Source organism: Cydia splendana, chromosome 3 (genome assembly GCF_910591565.1).
Source record: "Cydia splendana chromosome 3, ilCydSple1.2, whole genome shotgun sequence".
NCBI classification, from domain to species: Eukaryota; Metazoa; Arthropoda; class Insecta; order Lepidoptera; family Tortricidae; genus Cydia; species Cydia splendana.
The window spans coordinates 470,949-493,643 of NC_085962.1; the positions used below are offsets into that span (position 1 = coordinate 470,949).

At 40.9% G+C, this 22,695-nt stretch overlaps 2 protein-coding genes across 2 annotated transcripts in view; one reads left to right on the forward strand and one right to left on the reverse strand.

Annotated features, from left to right (window-relative positions):
- Positions 1-22,695, forward strand: part of LOC134806393 (protein O-mannosyl-transferase TMTC1-like) — a 268,478-nt gene that overhangs the window by 24,898 nt on the left and 220,885 nt on the right. The window lies entirely within an intron of this gene.
- On the reverse strand, positions 7,833-20,760 carry LOC134806446 (fatty acid synthase-like). Its single transcript, XM_063779726.1, has 15 exons — positions 19,971-20,760; positions 18,185-18,415; positions 16,773-17,394; positions 16,269-16,462; positions 15,656-15,884; positions 15,228-15,478; positions 14,629-14,856; positions 13,426-14,263; positions 12,817-12,914; positions 11,359-11,550; positions 10,847-11,251; positions 10,298-10,507; positions 9,403-10,145; positions 8,912-9,051; positions 7,833-7,957 (listed from the first exon to the last, which is right to left on the reverse strand). Exons 1-15 carry the CDS (start codon positions 20,733-20,735, stop codon positions 7,833-7,835), a joined length of 5,271 nt encoding a protein of 1,756 aa, XP_063635796.1. The 5' UTR covers positions 20,736-20,760.

Consider the following 22,695-nt stretch of genomic DNA (forward strand, 5'->3'; position numbering starts at 1 on the left):
ATATTCGCAGTGAATTACTCGTAAGACCCACAATATCAGAGCCCCCTTCTTCACTCCTCTCTGTGGTTGCCAAGAAGATTACCACGAGAAGGAATGAAGAGATTACCACCCCACCACCCCATTTAGAATCAGACTCATCATTATCTCTTACCGCTACCAAAACAGTTACTAAAAAACGCCGTGACAGGTTCACGAATACTACACGGAACAAACAACTAAAAGCTGCCGCAAATAAATATATGCAAAACAAACCATCAGATCACCAAGCTGCCGTAAGCAATTACCAAAAAATGAACCCTGATGTACCTACACAGAGAAGCAGTAGCTAGGTATCAGCATCAGCAAGCCCACCCCGAGGTAAACCCTGACACCTCCGCTAGGTATCAGCAAACCCACCCCGAGGTAAACCGTGACACCTCCGCTAGGTATCAGCAAATCACACACACTGATACACTTCATCCATGTAAAACTCCGCAGCATTTTGCAATTCTCTCTCAAGTTGCCGTTTAATGTCGTCCGAAAAACTGTCCTTATATTTTTCCCAGAGACTTAACGGGTCAGTAAGTTGACAAAAAACTAACATTATTATGAAAAGTTCACGCAGCTTGAAGGGAGAATCGCACAACGCAGCTTCCTCTAAAGTTGAGTCCCAAATGTTTATCGTCCTCTAGCAATCCAAGGGAGAACCACTAATGTAGTGTATAAGGAGGTGCTATAGGTACAAAAGGCTACAACTACATAAATAAAAAATATAAATTAAAAGGTGTTAGGTACAAAACGTACATTAGATTATATTAAATAAGTCGAGCTCGATTAATCGATATAATTACAATTGGTGTCTTCAAGTCAAGAGTGAACACTGTGAATAAGCTTTTACTGAAACTACACCTTCGTAGGGTTGCAAATAAAAAAAAAACAAATGTTTTTTTTTTTTTCAAATTTATGAAAAAAAACATGAAAAAAAACCTGGCACCATGTTTTTTTTTCTAAATTAGGTATTTTTTTCAGATGAACAAAAATATGCCACAATAACGGTTTTTCGTGATTTATTTGTATATGCAACTTAAAACTAAGTAATTTTTGGGGAATCCCTGAATTCCCCGATGCGGCGACGAGAGGCGTTGGTGTTGCCAACAGTAAATTGCGATAACTACCACTACAGATTTCATTTATGTTGTTATTAATCAAAGTTGTTAAATTAAATTGGTTTAATGGTTAACATAAACTGACATAAAGTCTAAAACAAGTAAAACAACCGTATAAAAGTATTAACTGCCTTGCAAATTTTGAGTTTTCATACTTTTGAAAAAAAAACGTACTCCAGAAAAAACGTTTTTTTTTCACGGTTTTTTTTCATGTTTTTTCTCAAGTCAGAAAAATAACCGTTTTTTTAGAACCCTACACCTTCGGCCTTGTCATCACTTTCCAGCAGGTGAGACTAAGGTCAGTCACTGTTCAGTCCGTAAAAAAAAAAAAAAAAACAAAATAAAAAAAACTCTCCTGCGCGTGCGAAGCCGCGGGCAAAAGCTAGTAAGTTATAAGACTCAAACTAATTGTTTGATGACTTTGATGTCGTGTTGCTTTCAGCCCAGACGTTTTACTGATTACTAGTATGGTGTATAAGAAATCATTTATAATAGCTGTTTCTTATAATTATTCTAGTATAAAGGTATGTAGTAGATATTTTCCGTAGAATTTTTATAAAAAAAATTGTTTATATTTTACCATAAAAATTTCCTCGATTTCGGTTTTTTTAGCTTTTTACATAAAAGTACAGTTAACATAAAAGTAACCCTCCCTTGCACAATTTTGCATGAATGTTACAGGCCAATTCGAACGTACACCGACATCAGAATGATATCTGAATGATTTTATTTAGTTGTGCGCGTGCGTCGTGCGTCTCGCCTACGCCAATGTATTGATGTCGGCGGCCGATCGTAAGAGCAGGCATATCGTGAAATTCCTAGGCATATCGTGAAACGTGAAAATCTTTGACTCGTTCCCTGAGTCGACGGAGCCCCGCTACGCGGGGCTCCTATTTCTGGGCTGTTTGCCCTTCGGGCATCTGAAGCAACCTAACGAACCTATCCTACCTATGTATTGGTTTAATGTGACTATCGTCAAAACATTACACAGGAACATTACGATCTGCCTGATCTTACGATCGGCCTACGAGCGAGCGATATCAGCCATTACGTGACAGTCAAGTGTAAAAATATGGGTGTAGACAACTTACTCCAAAATTATGTTCCATAGTTCTTAATTCGCTGACATAAGAGCTAAGGTACATATTTTCGAGATATTAAATAATAAATAAATAAATAAATATTATAGAGACATTCTTACACAAATTGACTAAGCCCCACGGTAAGCTCAAGAAGGCTTGTGTTGTGGGTACTCAGACAACGATATATATAATATATAAATACTTAAATACATAGAGAAAACAACCATGACTCAGGAACAAATATCTGTATCATCATACAAATAAATGCCCTTACCAGGATTCGATTCGAGATGATTGGTGCATCCCTATTTTTACACTTGACTGTATATTCGAATTGGTCTGTATGTAAATTACAGTAAACCACACGGCAGGTTATTTCACTGCTGATTTAATTCAACTGTAGTGATGAGGCTTTACGTGAAATATTTCATGCCGTTTTCAAATTTTATTGAAATTGAATTGAAAACATTTATTTTCAGGCAACTATTGCCCATAGATAAATACCTTAAAACTAGCATACATATTATTACAAAATATATCTTAAAACTAAAAACACAATTATGGCTGCGATGCAGTTCGCAACCCCGCAGTGTCAGGGAGCCGGCCGCGGAACCGCCGGAACTTGACACCCTTCGGCCAAAACTCCTCCTTGGTGAAGGTCGCTAGATGTTCAGTCGGAACGCTCACCACAAAAGAATGAAAATTCACACTGTGTCGAGATTCCAACATCACGACCCTCAGGATGAATCCGGACTTGGCTCGTACATATTTAACCCACCAACAAAGTAAATTTTAGAAAAGTACCATGTACCTATTACATGTGGATAGTACTGAAAGAAATCTTACACGGAGAATAACCTTGCAAGCTTATTCTCCGTACCTATAAGATTTCTTTCAGTACTATCACGTATTATGGTATATTGAACTTCAACAAGTTAATACATGAATAAGGTGAGTCTTACCAAAAAAGTTGCATGTGACCTTTTTTGTTTAAATTTTGTTAAGGATTATTTCTTCCCTTGACACTTTATTCCTAACTCTAATACTTTTCTCAAAAATTAAAAAAAAAAACCGTCAACCGGGACATATTTCATGCTAAAATGGGGGGTTGCGTCAGGGGGAGGGGATGGGACACTAGTGTGCGTAAAGCACCATACCCAAAGGTATTATTATTAGGCTGCTACTACATTTATTGAATGCTGGCTATAATTTGTTTGTCTTCCCCATACATTAGAACACAACTTGACCGAATATGTATGAGCAGGTTCGATAATAAAATCGTTCTTTTTGGATTAGGTTTTGTCAATTTTTCAAAATTTTTAGTTGTCAAGCGGACCCTAGGCTCCCATGAGCCGTGGCAAAATGCCATGATAACGCGAGGAAGAAGGGAAGATACATACATTTATTAACTTTGAAACTAAGCTCGCGAGACTTATTTATTAACATAAAATTATGTTTTCAATGGTGGCTAAATATTAAAAGTTAGTAAAAATATTGCCAGTTCATCAGAATCTTTTTTTCCATCCTAGAACCACTCCGTTAACAGAATGTTGATTTTGCGAAATAAAATTCAGATTTAACGTTCATTTTACGACAAACCAAAAGCTCATCACTATTTCTGCTCGATCGCTTAAACGCTCAACCGCTGAGCGATTACGCCGGATATTGGCCGCGTAATACGTCCGACGCACGCGATATGCCTATTATACCACTGACTGTACCTACATACATACGAGGATTTAATTTTTAATTATTTCATGAATTTTAGCGTAAGCAAATTTAAATCCCGCCTCGCATAGCTCAACTATGGAACGAGCTATCGCCCGTGGTTTCTGGACTGATACGACCTTCAAAACTTTTATTAAGAAAATAGCGTACTCCCATTGTATTGGAGGTGTCCATGGGCGTCGGTTATTGCTTACCATCAGGCGATCCGTCTGCTCGTTTGCCTCCTATATCATAAATAACACCAATTATAAGTTAAAACGACAACTTCATCCTTAAGATTCCTTCTCAACAAACTCATTGACAAACACTCGAATACTTCACCACAAGCGTTCACAATTATGTCAACGTCACCCGTCATTGAAGTTTGACGCGCCCGTAATGACTTCGCTCACTGACAAGTGTTGCGCGGTTATGGACTTAGTTTCTGGGGTTGTTTTATATTGGAATAAGTGTTATTTGACATGGTTAAAACAAATCGTTGTAGGTTAAAATGCAGGTAATTAAAAGCTATTTTCTACAATTCTTGTAATTGCATCCACAAACCTATTTTGTAATCTTATCTTTGTTAATTTTACTTTTACAATTTTTACATACATCATAACATCATTTATATTGTTACCTTGCGCTATATACATTGTAGATTTATCAGTAGGTAATCTAGTAATCTGTGGACGATGTTGTTGGTCTCACACTTTATTATCCTTTGTACTCTATTTCTGTGTTTGAACCCTGTGTGTTACTGTTTTTTGTCCCAAATAAATTGAAAAAAAAAAAATCTATATAAACTAAACATTATGTTCCTCAAAACAAGAAAAATTGCCAACTTTGTACTAATCAACGTCTTTCAGACTAAAAGCTTAAGTAATATTTTACTTGGGCGAAGCGACGTTAGGATTCCCCACAGTAGTATTTTCAACCCTAATTTCCTATGGTATAGAACATTGTTACGGAGTTTGTTAGGCAATCATATTAATAATCATAGTCGTAAGGACATGTCGTTAAGGGGCCCATATTGCCCCGGATCCCACACCGCGTTGGACTCTCTTAGCAATAGCAATGACTCTTCAAAGCACAGCATCCGTCACTGCCACCCGCCGACAGCACAGATTTATTAAGACGCAAGATTGGTTTATACTGAGACAAGTCTATTACGGTGGGAAAAATATGGTGTGCAAGTTACATTAAAAACGATTTCACAGGTTTTCTACGCTTTATCTTGAGGAAATTTTAATGAAAAAGTGGGACAACGTCGCAACTCGCATGACTGCTTTTACATATCAACATAGTTCCTTTGTCCAAATTCCTTATACCCTAGTCCAAATTTCATTCGATAGCGTTACGTGACTTACGCGTTTGCGTTAAGCCTAATTTTGTATGGGATTTTGAGTTTTCAAAACGTCCCGCTTGGCGCGCTGTTAAAAATCCCATAAAAAAATAGACTTAACGCAAACGCGTACGTCACGTCACGCTCTCGAATAAAATGTACACTAGGTGTTTATTGTTTGATTTTTTCTCTGAACATTTGTACCTATGGAATTTGTAATTGCTTCTGTCTTATAATAAAAAAATCGACATATTTACAACTTGATCTGGTTTTGATATTATTATGATATGACCTAAACAATCGTCTTGGTGATTGGCGTTCATCTCACGCACGACTTTCACTTCATTTCGCATGCACCAATCAGCGTGAGCGATCAAGGACGTATCAGAACAATATCAAAACCGTAACACGTTTTTAAATCTGAATCGGCCTCCTGGTTGTAATGTTTTGTAAAGACTTTGAATAAAATCCTCGTATACAAAATGAGAGAAAAACTCAATGCTTACTCTAAAAGGGTTATTTTAAATAAGAAACTTGGCGTTTTTGTATGAAAGAACGAGAATTTTAAAAAGCCGTTATTTATTATTTTAGTGAGATGAAATAAATGTAATCCACTCTCAAGATAACTGAAAGGCAACTTAAATAAAAAATTGTTTTTATTTATTTGGAGGGCTTTTTAGAAAGATGCTTTTAAATATTATGACTTGCGCTCCTTTTGTAAAAGCATTTTATTAACGGTTTGCAAATGCTAGCTAAGTTAAAGTGTGGCCCGCTCGGTATCCTAATCGGATAAATTGGCGCAGGCACTAGTTTAGCGGGATGCAACGATTTGAATTGGGGAATCAATAAAAAGCAGATTGGAGAAAAAATAAGCTACCCATTTACAAATTCCACGCAGAAAAGCTATTATGTTATAATATAATAATAATATATATGTTATTCTAACTTAACATAATCCAACATCAACTTGTAGTAGGCGCATCGCCCGCCATACTCCGTAGCTTCGCGAACGTAAGATCCCGCACTTCTTGTACACTCAGCACGACGTCGTAGCTCCGCTCCAATGTCTGCTTTATTTCAGCACCCATGAGAGAGTCGATTCCTAGCTCGACCAGTGTTGCCGTTTCTGATACTTTCTTCACGTCTCTGATACCTGAAAATGGTAAATCATCATTAACTAACTAACGTCACTGGCTCAGGGACCCAAAAATGATCCACAAGAAAACGCCACTCTGCCCTATTCTGCGCCACTTCACGCCAGTTGGGTACTCCGAGGGCAAATAGGTATTTAAGGCTACTTCACTTCAGCGGTATCTGGGACGCCCGGATAGACGTGTTCCACCTTATATCATCATCATCAAAATTGTGGTTGAAAAACGTTGTAACGAAGATATAAAAGTTGTAAATTATACATAAAGCCTCGTTACCTAAAACGTTCGCAACAGCTTGCGCCAAGTCCTGGGCTGGCTTCTCCTGCCTCTGTTCATCCGCCAGCACCATCGACGCCACCACCGCGTACGGCAGCCCCAGCAGCACATCCAGCGTCTGCAGACACGACTCAATACGCTGCGGCGTGGTACCACCAACTATTGCATCTTCAGCCATCGCTGCTACTAGCCCCACATCCCCAACTGCCCCCCATTGAACTGCCAATCCAGGGAGTTTGTCGGCTGTTCGCTGCTCGCATGTACGCTCCATAGCGCTGTTTGCGAGACCGTAGTTGGTTTGGCCAACGTTGCCGCGTCCGCATGACACGGAAGAAAATACGACGAAATGATCGAGTTCGGGTGCTAGCTCCCGCGAGGCTTTGTCCAAAGCGCGGGTCGCTGTGTAAAGAAAGTGTAAGTTAGAAGGAGTATTACAGAAACATTTTTGATTAGCAAATAGGTAGGCATTGCTGTAACTAGTCCCATTGTAAGGTGTAGTACAAAATTCACTTATAGTTCCAGTATCAGGGTAAATTATTTGGAACCGCTACATTAAGACACCCAACAAAAAATAATGTTAGTGCGGAAGTTATTCAGAACGCCCGACGCTTTGAGTATGAGAGCGCCGAAGCAACTAGCAAAGTCATTTCACAAAACACACGCATGATTATCGGACTACCTACCGTCAATCTTCGGCTTAATAACAGCTTGGAAGGCTTCCGGGGTCTGATTCTCGAAAAACGCATCTCTCAACACAGCAGCAAGGTTGAAAATTCCACCAACAGGCGCCAGCGCTGCCGCCTGCTCCAGCAGCGCACGCGCACCTGCCGACGTCGTGGCGTCTTTTGATGAAACTAATATGTGGACACCCAATGAAGACCATCTGTAAGCAAACGATCAGATACTAAGTCTCAAAATGTATCCATCGGCATAACAGATACAAAAGAAAAGAGATGTGCTTTTCATTTTGGCAGTGACCCACCAAGTCCCACTTTAGAAACTAAAAACTCTTATTCAAGATTCTCGACCCACCAATCTCCTCAAAGGTGCCCATCATACGTTGGCACGTTAAACAACCTTTCCATAACTAAGCGTATGTACAAAATAATTTTATTTTTAAGACAGCTTACCTGCGGATGCATAAAGCCTGATAACCGGTCCGTACGCCGCTGCGCGAATTAAACACCAGTGTGCGCGCTCCACGGCGGACCAGCCAGTCGCCTAGCTCCAAACCAAAGCCTCCTAGACCACCTGCAGAACGATAATGAATAGGTAAGATGGCCTTTTAGCTATCCTAAACGGCATCATCATATCTTGCCTCATTTGTTTTTCGTTTATTTTTTAATCCGTAAAATCCTGTATTCGTCACTCGTCATGTTGGTCGTGTTTTTGTCATTAATATTATTATCTTCCAAGATCAAACCGTGACGAAAAACGAATAAAACTTATTAAGAGACTAAAAGAAAGACAAATTACAGAATTTGATCAAAGAAGGCAGTGACAAAAAATGAACAAGACGGATATAGAACGAGTGACTAATACAGAATGATACGAAATAAGAAATACATCAAAAAGGGAACATTACATGAAAAAGATCCCGATAAATTGCGAAAAACTTCCGTTTCCAAAGTAATTTAAAATAAATAAGTAATTTATTTAATGTATCTGGGAGAATATACCAACAAGTTATTTTGCTTGATTCATTGATTCATTGATTAATTTAACTGTGGAATGAACTGTCGCTTGCGATATTTTCGGATCGATACGATCTTCAAATTTTCATGAAAAGAATTCCATCTCAAAGGCCGGCCCACTACAACCCCTCTAATGTGCGGATGTCCATGGGCGACGCTAATTGGTAATAGGTGGGTAGGCCTTGATAATAAACGAGATGCTCTAAAGGCCCGACCACCTACAGCGTTCACCTATCACTACGTTGACGGAGTCCTGACATGCCCTCGGTGTGGACGAGCACTGCAGACGAAGATTGGGTACTGCAGTCACATGACGGCGCACGAGCAAGCGAACCACCTCAGTTCCCGCTCCTAGGCATAATATAATGCAGTCGCTGTGGCCGAAATCGGCCGGGAGAAGAGAGAGAGAGAGAGAGAGAGAGAGAGAGAGAGAGAGAGAGAGACTATCAGGCAATTTGTCAACTCGTTTGCCTCCTATATCGTAATAAAAATCAGTAGTATTTGCACTGACCCACAAGAACGAAGCTCTTTCCAGGATGCATGTAGGTCCGGGGCAAGGCGGGTATTAGCCGAGACGGCTGTCCAACGTTTGCTTCTTCATCACGCACGCGAATTAGCACCTTGCCGATGTGCTTGCCTGTAGCCATGTACCTGAGCGACAAAACAACTTTAGAAGGGGTGAGATAGGGAATATAATGTATTTTCAGGCTTCATTTAAGGCTTTCAAAACGGCACAAACGAAGGCCCATGATAGAAGAACTCAATGCCCTGGCCATAAAACCATGCCTTCGAGTAAGAGCTACCGATTTGACCTCCATATTCTACTACATACTAAATCAGATTTGATTGAACGCTGTTTTAATGATTATCAAGGTAGCCAAATTTTGATGTTTTTTCCTAAATAATAATATTTTTTTTCGATGGGGAGCAAATCGGTATTCCATAAAGTCCTTTATCATCGGCCATGGTTTGTTCGTGTACACTCAGTGTTGATGATCTTACCTGAAAGCCTGCTCGAGTTGGCCTTCTCCATAAGCAGTGGTGGGTAGTGGACGTACAACGCCAGCGGCTATGCCCTCGGCCACCAATCGTACCACTTTCACTTTTTCAGGGTCATCAGCTGGCAAAGGGAACAATCCATCTAGCAAGATGCCTTGCACTGAAGTGCTTTTAAGCAGCAAGCTTAAGCCAACTTCTGAGTTGGCTATCAGATCGACTTTTCCAATTTCGAGGAAGCGTCCACGCTCTCCCAGACAGCGGAGCGACGCTTGAAGCTGATCACCAGCAAGCGAGTTGAGTACAAGATCAACGCCGCGTCCGTGTGTTCGAATCTGCACTAGTTGTTCAAAAGAGCAGTCACGTGAATTTCCGATATTAGCGTTTAGGAGTTGCGGAAAGCGCTCACGTAGAAAGGCGCGTTTAGCTTGAGAACCCACGGTTGTAAACACAGTGCAGCCAGCGTTAAGCGCCACAGTAATAGCCGCTTGCCCTACGCCTCCTGCACCCGCATGTATTAACACTGTTTCACCCCTTCGCATATGACCACGCACGACCAGCGCATAATACGCCGTCGCGTAAGCTATAGGAACGGTTGCCGCTTCTTCCAAAGACCAGTCTTTCGGCACTTCCCATAGGAAACCCGTATCGGCCATTACTGACGTCGCCAAACCACGGGTAACAATGCCCATCACGCGCTTGCCAGTGGAGGAAAGGCCACTGAACTCTAAGCCAAGGATAGAGTTTTCCTGAAAAGTAAATGGCATTAATCAAAGTTGGGACAATCATACAGGCACATAGATTACACAGATACCACATCATTGAGCACTTAGTTAGAGCGTTTAGTCGCTTCGCATGGTATACCTTGTACAATGTGTTTAAAAAAATAAAATAAATGTACCATTTTAGCCTCCGTCCCGATGGTCGCCATAGCCGACAGCTTGCCAGTAGCATTCATCACATCTCGGAAATTCAGTGACGCGTAGTAAACACTGCACAAGTCTGTGCGCGGACGCCGCGGCGTAAACGCTGCGTGACGCAGGTCGCTTTCGATCCAGCAGAGCGAGGATAGATCGCCTCGTGTTATCGCGTCTACGTAAGCATGCTCGACCTGAAGATAAAATAAGCGGTTTTGATGAGCCATTTTATTTAAATTTCTGCACACCACATTTTTTATTTGAATGTTTTATGTTGCTCAAAATCATCGGGAAGAGTGAAAAAATTCTCTAAAAATGTTTGTACCGTCCATTCCATTACTATGAAAAATGGCAACAGAATAGTAAACACCTTGGGACACTTTTCTTCTATTTAAAACTATTAAAATAACATTTTTTTTTTATACAAATTGGGAATAACTTATAGTAAAATTTAAATTATAATTTTTTTCAATGGCGCAGATGACGGGGACTATACAGTCGTGTTTTTGTACATTAAAGAAAGGAAATCTCACCTGCTTGCGAGCGCCAGAAACATCATCCAGTGGCAGGTGACGGAAAGTTCCCCAAACGCCGTCCTTCAGCACATTGAAGGTCAAATCTTTCTCCACCTGCGCCTTATACACTTGCGCGTCAGGGTTGAACACATCCTGCGCTCCAGGTATATAGTAGAAGCGTATTTTATCACCACCCGGCTCTCGTCTCAAGCACGTCCCTAAACCCAACACCCCTGAGCCGTGATCTCGTGACCACACATAAACACGCAAGTCTTCAGTTTGGGCGCGTTTCATGGCGTCCTTTAGTTGATCCACCCAGGAGAAGTCGTCGTCTCGTGCTTCGAGTATTATTCGCGTCGAAGGCAAAGTTGTGGAGCGACGAAGAAGAATGAATTCACGTGAACCGGTGCGGTTACGTGATACCTGCGTAAAAAACATATAATTATATTACTAAGTATATTATAACGCAAACCGAACTGATTTATACCTACAAGAAAGGATAATACTAATGATACTGCTGTTCAAAATACCAGTGATAGGCCAGCATTTGTCAGCTCTTTGTCGCATTTGTCAAACAAGTCCACTTGTTCCTCAAGCAGTACGAATCCAAGGCTTGCCGCGGCTAATGCACCAAGCAGTTCAGGCTGTGACAATACGTCGGCACCCATCACTAGATGACATTCCTTCTCTAGCCCGCCATCTGACACTTCTCTGTCAGATACCTGGAAATTTCAAGACTGTTTTCAAGATTTTTTAGGCTGTTCCATTAACCTTCTAAGTCCCGATGTTCTTCTTAAACCACAAATTCACAAATAATTTTCTTTCCTGTGTATTACAGAAATTCAAATTCAAACCCCAAAAATCACTCAGGAAATTAAGAGATAAACAAAAATATATTATATAAAAAAAATGTGTTGAATTGAATGAAATAACATTTAATATAGGAAGAATCGACTGCACAAAGCAGTTTCAAATACCAACAATTCATAGTGGTGTTTGAAACTCGACTTTGATTAAAAATCAGCAGTTCCAATTTACAAAATGATGCTATGAACCCTTAAATATTAGAGTTGCATTTGTAGCGGCTGATCTGCTTGCACCGGTTTCTGTCCAGCGTAAAGTTCGTTAATAAGAGATAAATTTCTCGGCGTGACCCTCGACTCTTCCCTTAAATGGGACAAGCATATAGATACTTTATGTGGCAAATTGTCAGGTGCGTGTTTCGCTCTTAGTAGGTTAGCCCACGTGTTACCTCAAAAGCAACTGCGTACCAGCTATTTCTCCCTGTTCCACTCAATCACGTGCTACGTCCTGGAACTATGGGGAACAGCAGCAGAATGGCACCGCGTCTTTGTCCTACAGAAACGGGCGGTCAGACTACTATCTATGGCGGCCCCAGGTTCACCAGCAAAACAACTCTTTATACAAAATAACATACTCACACTACCATCACAATACATATTTAACATCGCCAAACACGTACACACACACAAACACACTTTCAATACTAGCAAGCTCACCCGTACCCGTCTAGGAAGCAAAGAACGCCTGCTTCCCGCCAGCCACCGACTGACTAAGTCCTCCAAAACCATGCACGTACTGGGCCCCAAAGTGTATAACAAATTACCGCGGGACATCACCACGATAAAATCCATCAACTCATTCACGCGCCAACTAAAGAAATGGCTCCTCTCGCATGCCTTTTACAGTCTAAATGACTTTTATAATTTACAATCAAGTTCACATTTTAGATAATATTTTTTTTTTATGAAACAAATTTAATTAACACTATCATCACAATTGTAATAATATTTGACACACTTATTTAGGTATACCAACCAAAACTGTAATAATAATGTAATTGTATTATTGTAACATAATAACTATAATTGTAACTTAATTTATCTAAGTTAATTTCCATTTTTGACGTGTAATATGTAATTATATTATAAATAAATGAGTATGAGTATGAGTATGAGATAACTCACCCTGACTCCCAGTGAATTCACAATAGTACTGTAGTTAGACGCGTCGGTACCGGCCGCTAGCGTGGCACTCACACGCACTGCTGGCTCTCCTTGAAAATCTGTTAACGTACGATGTAAGTGGAGCTGGTATTACAATTACAATATAAGTAAACTAGGATTCTTCCCAAGCATAATTCGTAAAATGAGTAAGGAATATGTATTATAATGCACCTTCGTGAAAGCCAAGCATAGCGCCAGATGCTCTTCATAAGGCACAGATATACACATTTGACTGAACAATTTAGCGAGAGATCGCCCGAAAAGCTATGACTGACGAAATTTTTTAATTTGTCCCCGGCTCGGGGTCTCGGCAATGCGTTGGTTTTTGTTTATTGAAATTAGAAGGTGATGTTTGTGATGTTTTAATTAAACTGGAAAATAAACCAAGTAAGTAGGTAGAGTCGCACCAAGAAAAGTCTGCAGCGGATTTGATAGCCCACGCAGTGTTAGTGATATTTATACGTCATAATTTCATAGAAGTTTGACGTTTAAAATGACACTTACACTGCGTGAGCTATCAAAATCACTGCAGACTATTCACGGTCTCTAGATATTGAGGTTTTTATTTACCTTGCACCGCTTGAGGCAACATAAGCGCTTCTACAGGCCGCTTTATAGCCACTTCCGCAATCTTGAACCGCTGCACTCCAAAATTCTCAATCACCAACTGTACTGAAGCTGTCAGTAGTAGCTTTATGTCCTCATTGACACCAATGAGAGGTAGAAACACGAATTTTTCGAGCTTGGGAGGTGCTTGTATGTTAATACGACGCGGTGCCAGCGTAGTTATCAAACCTCTGAATTCTACACCACCAGCCACAATCACTCCTATACTAGGATAACGTTTTACAGGTAAAGCTCCGTTTGTAGCCAAGCCAGCTTCTTTACACTGCGCTGCAGGGTCAATAACTACTCTCTCTATACGAGCTGGCAAATATAAATCACGCGTATCGGCTCCGACGAGGCCAAACTGTAACGCTGTATCCATAAATGATATCCAATTGCCTTCCCAATTGAGCAAACCTTTAAGCCCACGTGCATCAGAGCTCTTAATTCCCTGGAATATTCCTTTATACTTATAACCACGGAGGCTCAAATCTTTATAAATGTCTTCAGGATCTAGGGAAGGTTCCTGTGAAACTTCCTGGTCTTCGGCCTCCGCTAAAGAAGAAGCTGATAAGCGCTCAGCGGAAGCGTTAGAAGTAAGTCGTGCTGTACCAGTGACTACCACTTCACCGCCTTCGCTGATTTTGAACTCTCCAGTGCCATCTAGGAGTGAAACAAGGAAGCGCACAGGTGCTTCGCGAGACATGATGGTTGCGCGTCGGATGGTTACATTCTCAAGTACAACTGCTGACTGCTCGATATCTTGATTATTCATCTTCGCTATCGTGCGCCATATCAGCGTCTGTTTAACAGAAATTAGTCATTGAATCTCGTTTTCATAATCATAATCATAATCATAAATTTATTTCATAGAATATGGTATGTACAATTTTGGTGTCGTTTTTTGGTATAGAACAGCATATTCTGCCATCACTGGCGTAGAAATATAGAAACAAAGAATAAGTTCAATAGGAACCGTGTTCAGTACCGATCAAACGAATTACTATGAAGACCTTCAGGGTTAAGGAGCATGGTTCAGCCAAAATACAGTATCGGCCAAACCAATCATTTTTGCTGAACACATGTCATAAGCATCTACGGTCCTCTCTATTGCCATTTGATCCGTACATAAAGCCACACTATATAAACTATTAGCATAAAACTCACAAGATATCCAGTAGCAGGGAAGAGAACCCTGCCTTCAATATTGTGTCCAGCAATAAACTCGTCCTCAGGCTTCGTCAGGTCATATTCAATGAGGTTCTCGCCAGTACGGGCGGCAGTGGTAGGATCGACGACGCTCCATTCGATGGAGTGGTCCCAACTGATGTGGGAAGCCAGTCCGGGTGTGCCGTGAGATACGGGCCAGGATATAGCAGGGTAGAGACGGGATACCTGGAGGGAAATATTTTGTTACTTCATGATATTAAAATAAAAATCCCAAAGGCGCCTCCCAGGTGTGAAAAGAGCACTTGATGCCTACTTACTTACAGCACATTTTTTAATTTAAAAAAAGGAACGAATAGAAATTTTGAATAGATTTTAAACTTTGTCACTGCATTATTTTTGTCATCTTATTATGGGTGAATTAAACCTCCACACTATGACACTGCAAAGTCAGTGTACAGAAAATCTGTTGCTTGTTACCTGAAGAGTTGTGCCATTCTCGAGAACCGTTCTCCGTTTCATATGGGAAATATTTTCGTGCGAGAACATTTTCCATACGGAACAGAGAACGTTCTCCAGAGAGCCACAACTCTAGTTACCTGAGGCTGCGCTCCCGCGGCATATATCTTCCCTACAGCAGCCAGCAAATGTACCAGCGCATCAGGGGCCTCTTTCCTCACAAGCGGCACATGTACCGCCTCGGGCAGCGCTCGTTTCAGCACCGCTTGCAGTAGCGCATGTGGCGCGATTTCGACCAGTATCGCTCGAGGGGGGACAAGCTGAAGGACGCTGGCGAAGTGAACGGGGGAGAGCTGGTTGTTTACGATGTAGTCTGCGCCGCTGAAGCGAGCTGTAAAACAGTTTTACGCTCTGTAGAATTGTGCCTGCCTTGCTCCCCACTGGGTCGTGCTCTAACAGTTTTTTTAACAAAATTTTGAATTTAGGGACTAGAGCACAGTAGGACGTTCAAGTTTAGCAAATCGCTGAGGAACATTATCAATTTTATAGAAGACCAAATGTTTCTTACCCAAGTCAGAGTCCCACTTGTCCTGCGGTATGGACGAAGACAACCAACGAGCGCTCCTTGGCTTTGGGCTAGGTATGACTTCCTGCAAACGTTTTCTCAATTGTGGAACGAAACTGGCGACGCTTCTGCTGTGGAAGGCCACACCGGTAGAGTCTACCATTCGTACGAATACGTCATCTGCTGCTAGCTGCTGTACGAATTTCTCCACGGCCTCTTTTGGACCTGAGATCTGTTAGAAAACGTTCTTTTAATAAAATACTACTGGCTAAGGACCTGAATTGAAAAAATACTGGTGCAAGAAACTAAGTAAAGCAATTTTGTCCAAAAAAATCATCAATTACATGCATTGAATTATTAATTGTTTTGCTTCCGCTACCCAAAGGTTGTGTGGAAGAGATCGCTCTTTAGCGATAAGACCACCTGTTGCCTGCCTCTATCTATCATTAATCAATTGTTTAGCTATATCTTTTACTGATGTGTTCCCACAAAGAGTATTGTGTCTATCTATCTGGGCATAGCCTCGCGGCCTCTTCCCGACCAACGGCCGCGGCATCCTTCTTGCAGTGTCGCATTAGTATAGATTTACAGCGGTCGCACTAGTATGATTTCCTACCGTAACGTTTTCAGGGCCGTTGTGACACGCAAGGTCAATGTCTTCGGGGCAACGCTTCGCCGTCTCTTCCCAAGACAGACCAACGGCCGCCATTGCACCAAGCGGTAACTTTGCTTCTAAGGTACAACGCGCGCGCCAGTACGTGGCCAGTACAGTTTGCTCCGCCGTTAAAGTCCCATCCATGTAGCCGCAACCTAAACAACCGTATATATAAGAACAGAGCTCTGGAATGCACTAGTTAAAGTTGAACTTAAGGTAAAATGTCAGAAGTCATAATTCAAAGTCAAAATAAAAATAAAAGTCAAAAGTCAAATTCAAAGTAAGAAGTCAAAGGAGAAGCCAAAAAATATATATATATAGGTCATAATATAAATCGAAAGATGAAGTCAAAACTTGAAATTACATACAACATATTCGCTGCCAGCACGAGCTATGCGCTACGGTCGTAGCTGTTTCACAGTTAAGTAGACAGTTTCAAAATTAACATTGACGTGTGCAACTGACCGGTTTCTCCCAGAGAATGTCCAATGAGGCCATCCGGATGAATTCTAAGCTCACTCAGTACATCTACCAGCGCCACTTGCACGGCCACGATAGACACTGCACAGTTTATCAAATTCCCAAACTCTTCAGACGACGCCTCCGATATAACATGCTTAAGATCCATGTACGGTTTGAGAGCTGCCGCTGAACGCGCGATGCTTGTAGCGAATACTGGTAACCGGAGAAGCTCACGCGCCATTCCCGCCCATTGCGAGCCCATTCCACCAAACGCAAACCAGATCGGGCGTTGCTCGTCACTATCGAGCACCTCTATTATAGGAGCAGCAGCACTCAGGATGGTGTAACCACGGCGCGGATGGTTAGGGATCGGGTGAGCGTGAACTGCGTCTATCAAAGCATGTAACTCCCCATCCTGAGGGTTCTCAGTGGCTAGTTTGAGGAGTTTCTCAACACCATCATCTGTACGGCCTGAAGCAAGAATAAGACGGGGGGCAGCGTACTGGATGGGTGGGGGTCGGTCCCCGCGACCTCCTTCAAGGATAACGTGGGCGTTGGCGCCGCCGAAGCCGGAGGAATTTACTGATACCACTCCACCCTGCCATGGCGTGTTCCTGTCAACCACCTAAAAGCAACTCAAAAGCTGATACATTTGTTATGTATTAGGATCTGCAAATTATACCAAAATTCATAGAAATAAAGGAAGAGTGAAAAACCCACTGTCTCGGGCGAGACTCTAACTATACCAGCCGGGCGGTCTATCAACTGAGCCACCGAGACTTACCTGTAGACAGTACAGGAGTCTAGAGTTTGAGTAAGTTTAACGGTAAGTTTTTGAATTTTTCCCTTATTTTTTAGCGTTAGGGGCTGATAACAGCAAAATTTTTGATTGGGAGTAAAAGGTGAAGCTTTCTGTGTGTGTGACTGTGTGCCGATGGGTGACAGGGTCACAAAATTATAAAACATGTGAATAAATAAATGTACACTGCTTAGGTGATATTCTGTAATCACGGCTTTAGTATGTGTATGCTTAATTAATTGGATCATTTATGAAAAAAAATTATTCAATAACTTTTAATTCATAGTTGTTAAATAGTTGCAGAATTTATTACTAGACTAGGGTAATTAAATTAATTCAGCATTATGTAAATGTATGTATACGTAAAAATTTACCTACAATAACAATTACATTGTTTTTGTCAATTGAATTGAATGTACCTACCTAATTTATGCTTTTGTTATTCCACATGCAATGTAAGTTTTAACTGACCCAAGTGCGTCACCAGCTGATGGCCGGGAGGGGGGGCATACATTTAGGCGACGCCCTTGATTTAAACGAGCTGTGGTTGGTAAAAAAAAGTACAGTCAGCAATAAAAGCTGAATGTGAAATTTATGCCAAAAACTTATTAGTTACCTGTATCCGGCCATCGCTGAGTGCCGGGATGTCAGTATTAGGGTTCTTATAGTGCAGGTTACCAGGGATCTCTCCTCGCTCCATGGCTATCACCACTTTAGCGATGGAACAGAGTCCTGAGGCCCATTCTGCGTGCCCCATGTTGGATTTAAGTGACCCCATCAGTAGCGGGGATTCTCGGTTCTTGCAGAATAGCTCGACTATTGCGTTCAACTCTTGTGGGTCGCCTGCCTGAAATTTAGAGAAGAATAAACTTAAGAGATTTACACATCTAAATAGTATAGATGTTTTTTGTCTGTTTGTATCTGCATTTTTTATATTAAGAGACCATATATTATACATCTCTAAGTAATTCTACCTAATGCGTTAGTTACGTTAGTTTGAATTGGTAGTTGCAGTTATTGTTGCATCATTATTTTTGCTTGTATGTAAATTCAATGTTGATGTGAAAAAAGTGCCCTTCTGGCCTATTTGCTGAATAAATGTTGAAGTTGAAGTTAAATATTGAAACATGTGCAAAAATTTAATCAATCATGAAAACAATCTACGCTTAAGTCAAAATAATTTTAATAACACTGAACTGAATTAAAATTAACTTTAATTTTAGGCTTTTGTTAGAGTAACTCGAATCAATGTCATTAATGTTAATAATTTATATTTTTCCCAAGAACAAATTAAATTACTTTCTATGAAAATACTTTAAAGACCTTCCTTGGTATGTTGATGATTACTTACGGACCAATTTAAATGCACACTGATATCAGAATGTTAGAATCATGTCATTTAGTTCTCGTGCATATCGCTCGTACTTGTCCGTACATGTATTGGCGTGAGCGAGACGCACGATAACTAATAACATGATTCAAATATCATTCTGATGTCAGTGTACGTTCGAATCAGCAGCATGATGATAGTGGTGATAAAAAGTGCTTTAATTATTCAACTAAAATTACTCCAGCATGAGAAAATAGTTGGCTGTAATCATTTTAATCATGTCTTATCAATAGATAGTAGATCAAATCGAGTTTTCATACTTTTTATGTAATTTTTACCTTCTTCCTCATTTAACACTTTTTGTATCGTATTTGTAGTCGCCATCATAATTATATATCGGAGCGGCCAAGGTGCTCACAAATATCTGAACACGCCTCTATTGTCAAGGCGGTAGATTGCGTGTTGAGATATTTTGATCACCTCGCCCGCTCCGATATATATGATGGCGACTGTATCAATTAGAGATAATTATTTGACAATTTTAATCGATTTAATTCTATTGTTGGAATTGGCAAACATAATTATTGTTACCAATTAATAATCAGTATTACTAGTTAATTAAGGGTAATCATCACAATAACCTACATACCTACCCTATTCTAGATAGGATTAGACAGAAGGAAAATGGTTAATTTTTGGATGTCATTCAATATTTAAGAGATATAGTAGGTTGATAATTTATATTTATAGAAAATATAAACCGGCCTGTAAGTGGAGAGTAAGATGTACAAGCGCAAGAGTTAGAAGCAGTGAAGATCTTGTAGACGGTCTTAATACCAGGAACCCCTAGTAAAAAAATCATTCGATAGCGCGACGAGCGTTTGCGTTTGCGTATGTCTATTTTTGTACGGGATTTTGAGCAGCGCACCAAGCGGGACGTTTTGTAAACTCAAAATCCCATTAAAAAATGACAAAACGCAAACACGTACGTCACGTCACGCTATCGAATAAAATGTACACTAGGGGCACTGATAGATGGTCTTCTCCACAGTTACCTTACAATAACACTCACTTTAGTGCCGGTTCCGTGTGCTTCAAAATAGGCGACATCTTGCGGCCTCAAGCCGGTTTCATCGTAAGTTTCTTTCGCTATTCGTCCCTGCATCTCACCAGACGGATAAGTAAGGCCTTGCGGCTTGTGTCCGTCATTGTTAACTCTCGCTGCATGCACTGTGCAGTACACACGCCTCGCGACATTTCTGCGCTGGAGTAACACAGCCACGACTGCCTCGGAGCGTACATAACCTTGCCCGCTTTCATCAAAAGACGCACAACGACCGTCTTTCGCCAGCATGTTAAGATTTGAAAAGTTTAGCGACGTTGACGGATCAAGGCAGATGTTCACACCGGCGACTACAGCGGCATCACAACGGCCTACTTTAATATCATTAACAGCCTGCGCAAGAGCGTAAGTAGAGCTTGAACAAGCGACATCTATAGCCAGCGATGGCCCTCGCAAGTCAAAGGCATATGACACGCGGTTGGAGAACATACAGCCAAGGCCGCCAGTCATTGTGTAGCCATTGGATTTGTTGTACAGCGCCCGCCATGCTGTGTAAGTTTCGAAGTGTCCAACGCCTACATAAACACCAGTTCTTGTCCCTTGCAGCTCAGTAGGGTTATAACCAGCATCGATAATTGCCTCATGAGTGACTTCCAATAGAATTCGCATCCCCGGGTCCATAACATCTGCTTGTTTTTCAAATAGGTTGAAGTACGCTGCATCGAAATGCTTTAGGTCCTTTAACTTGCCGAGCCGTGACGGTAATCCATGCATCCCTGGAATGTAATTTGGTTTGACATTTCGTCTACTCTACGTAAAGGCGGGATTCCACTAGTTTGCGGCACTGTGCGGCACAAGCATTTTTGTACCTACTGAATATGCTTGTGCCGCACAATGCGCCTCACTGATGGAATCCCGCCTTCACATCTCATAAGAACCGTACCTACAAATTTAAAACCAAACAAATTTTTATCTTACAGCTATTATGTCTGCAAACGATACTACAATTTTTTTTTATATTAAAGGAAAAAAGTTTGAGTTGCACTTACTCAATAAAAGACTCGACTCGGGAATTAAGACTCGGAAGTAAGCGCTGAGTGTAAAAATGAGTCAAGTTCTTCAAACTTATACTCAAAAGACTCGAGTTTCTTTCACTTTAGAAGAGATTCACCCGGTGTCCATCGGCGGTCGTCATTAGTAACCAAGTTCCGCGCGGATTCGTTGATAATTCCTGTTTCGGATTGCTGCCCAAGAGCTCGGTCATAACGAAGTACCTACAGGCCTATTGGACAAAAGGCTCGTTGATGTCCTTTGACCCAATTAACGAAGAGACTCACCCGGTGTCCATCGTCGGTCGTCATCAGTAACCATGTCTACTCCCTCGAACAAGTTCCGCGCGAACTCGTCGATGTTTTCCGACTCGGGCAGGCGGCCCGACAACCCCGTCAGGACGATCTCCATGTCAGTATGGCCGTTTATTACGCTCGGCATTTTTAACGATCTGTGACGAATTTAAACTTTCAAACCTAAACTAAACTACACTGAAAAAAAATTGGAGAGACCCCTGAATATGAATGACCCCTAAAAAAAAGAATTAGAGAATACGCAACGTTGGCGCAACTGCGCAGCGACAATGCATTTTGAATAGCGCTGACTAGACGCCGACGCTCAAAAACGCTAGCAAGAGGGTTCTCTTGTCGAACTTATTGAGTTCATAATTAAACAAAAAACCGGACAAGTGCGAGTCGGACTCGCCCACAGAGGGTTCCGTACTTTTTAGTATTTGTTGTTATAGCGGCAACAGAAATACATCATCTGTGAAAATGTCAACTGCCTAGCTATCACGGTTCATGAGATACAGCCTGGTGACAGACGGACGGACGGACGAGTCTTAGTAATAGTGTCCCGTTTTTACCCTTTGGGTACGGAACCCTAAAAACTGAACTTAAGTAATAAAGAAATAAATTTTACCTAATATCCTAAAATTTATTTTGTAACACAAGGAATTGTTTTTATTGCATGTTTCCAAATTTTCGTCAGTTAGGTAAGTACCGCAATTGTAAATAATTCATGAAAAACATTTTGAACGGGAACTGGTGTGACTTTGAGTGTGACCTCGTGAGCATTAGTGTAGCGAAACATCGGTTTTTTAAAACATTAGGTACAAGTAGAAATAAATGAAAACTGGAATAATATTATAAACTGAAATAAATGTCATATACTAAGAAAAGAAGGAAGTGCATATACTTGGAAAATTTGACTAATGTCGCTGTGGCCCGGTGGCCGAGTGGTTCAGGCACCTGCCGCGATAGCAGAGGACGCTGGTTCGATTCCAGCCTGGGGCACTGGAGGCCTTGGTCACTTTTTCTTAGTATATGACATTTATTTCAGTTTATAATTTATATAGTAGTGTTTCTACTTGATAAAAACAAATTAAAATATTTTCTGAAAAATAATTTAATTTGTTCAAATACTTCATAGTATGGAATAATATTTACTAGGTGCACTTAAATCGTAGAGATCGATTAAAACTAATTACGAGTTTAAATGTTTTTTTTTATCTGTGTGTTTGACAAGAGCGTGACAAGTGTACATGTATATTTTAAGGATGGGCCACAGAAAAAAAAAGTACTGGCTGAATAGAATGTTCTTTTGCTTACAATGCTTCGTAAAAAAAAATCTTTTGATAGTTTCCCACCTAAAATTCAATAAAAAAAAGAATGTCGCTTACGAT

Excerpts from the sequence above, each read along its gene's own strand:
- LOC134806446 (XM_063779726.1), bottom strand. The coding sequence starts at position 20,735 with ATGCATGGATTACCGTCACGGCTCGGCAAGTTAAAGGACCTAAAGCAT. Across the intron at positions 15,479-15,655 it reads CAAGTGGGACTCTGACTTGG|CTCGCTTCAGCGGCGCAGAC; the intron begins GTAAGAAACATT and ends ACTGTTTTACAG. Across the intron at positions 9,052-9,402 it reads CAACTCGAGCAGGCTTTCAG|GTACATGGCTACAGGCAAGC; the intron begins GTAAGATCATCA and ends TTTGTCGCTCAG.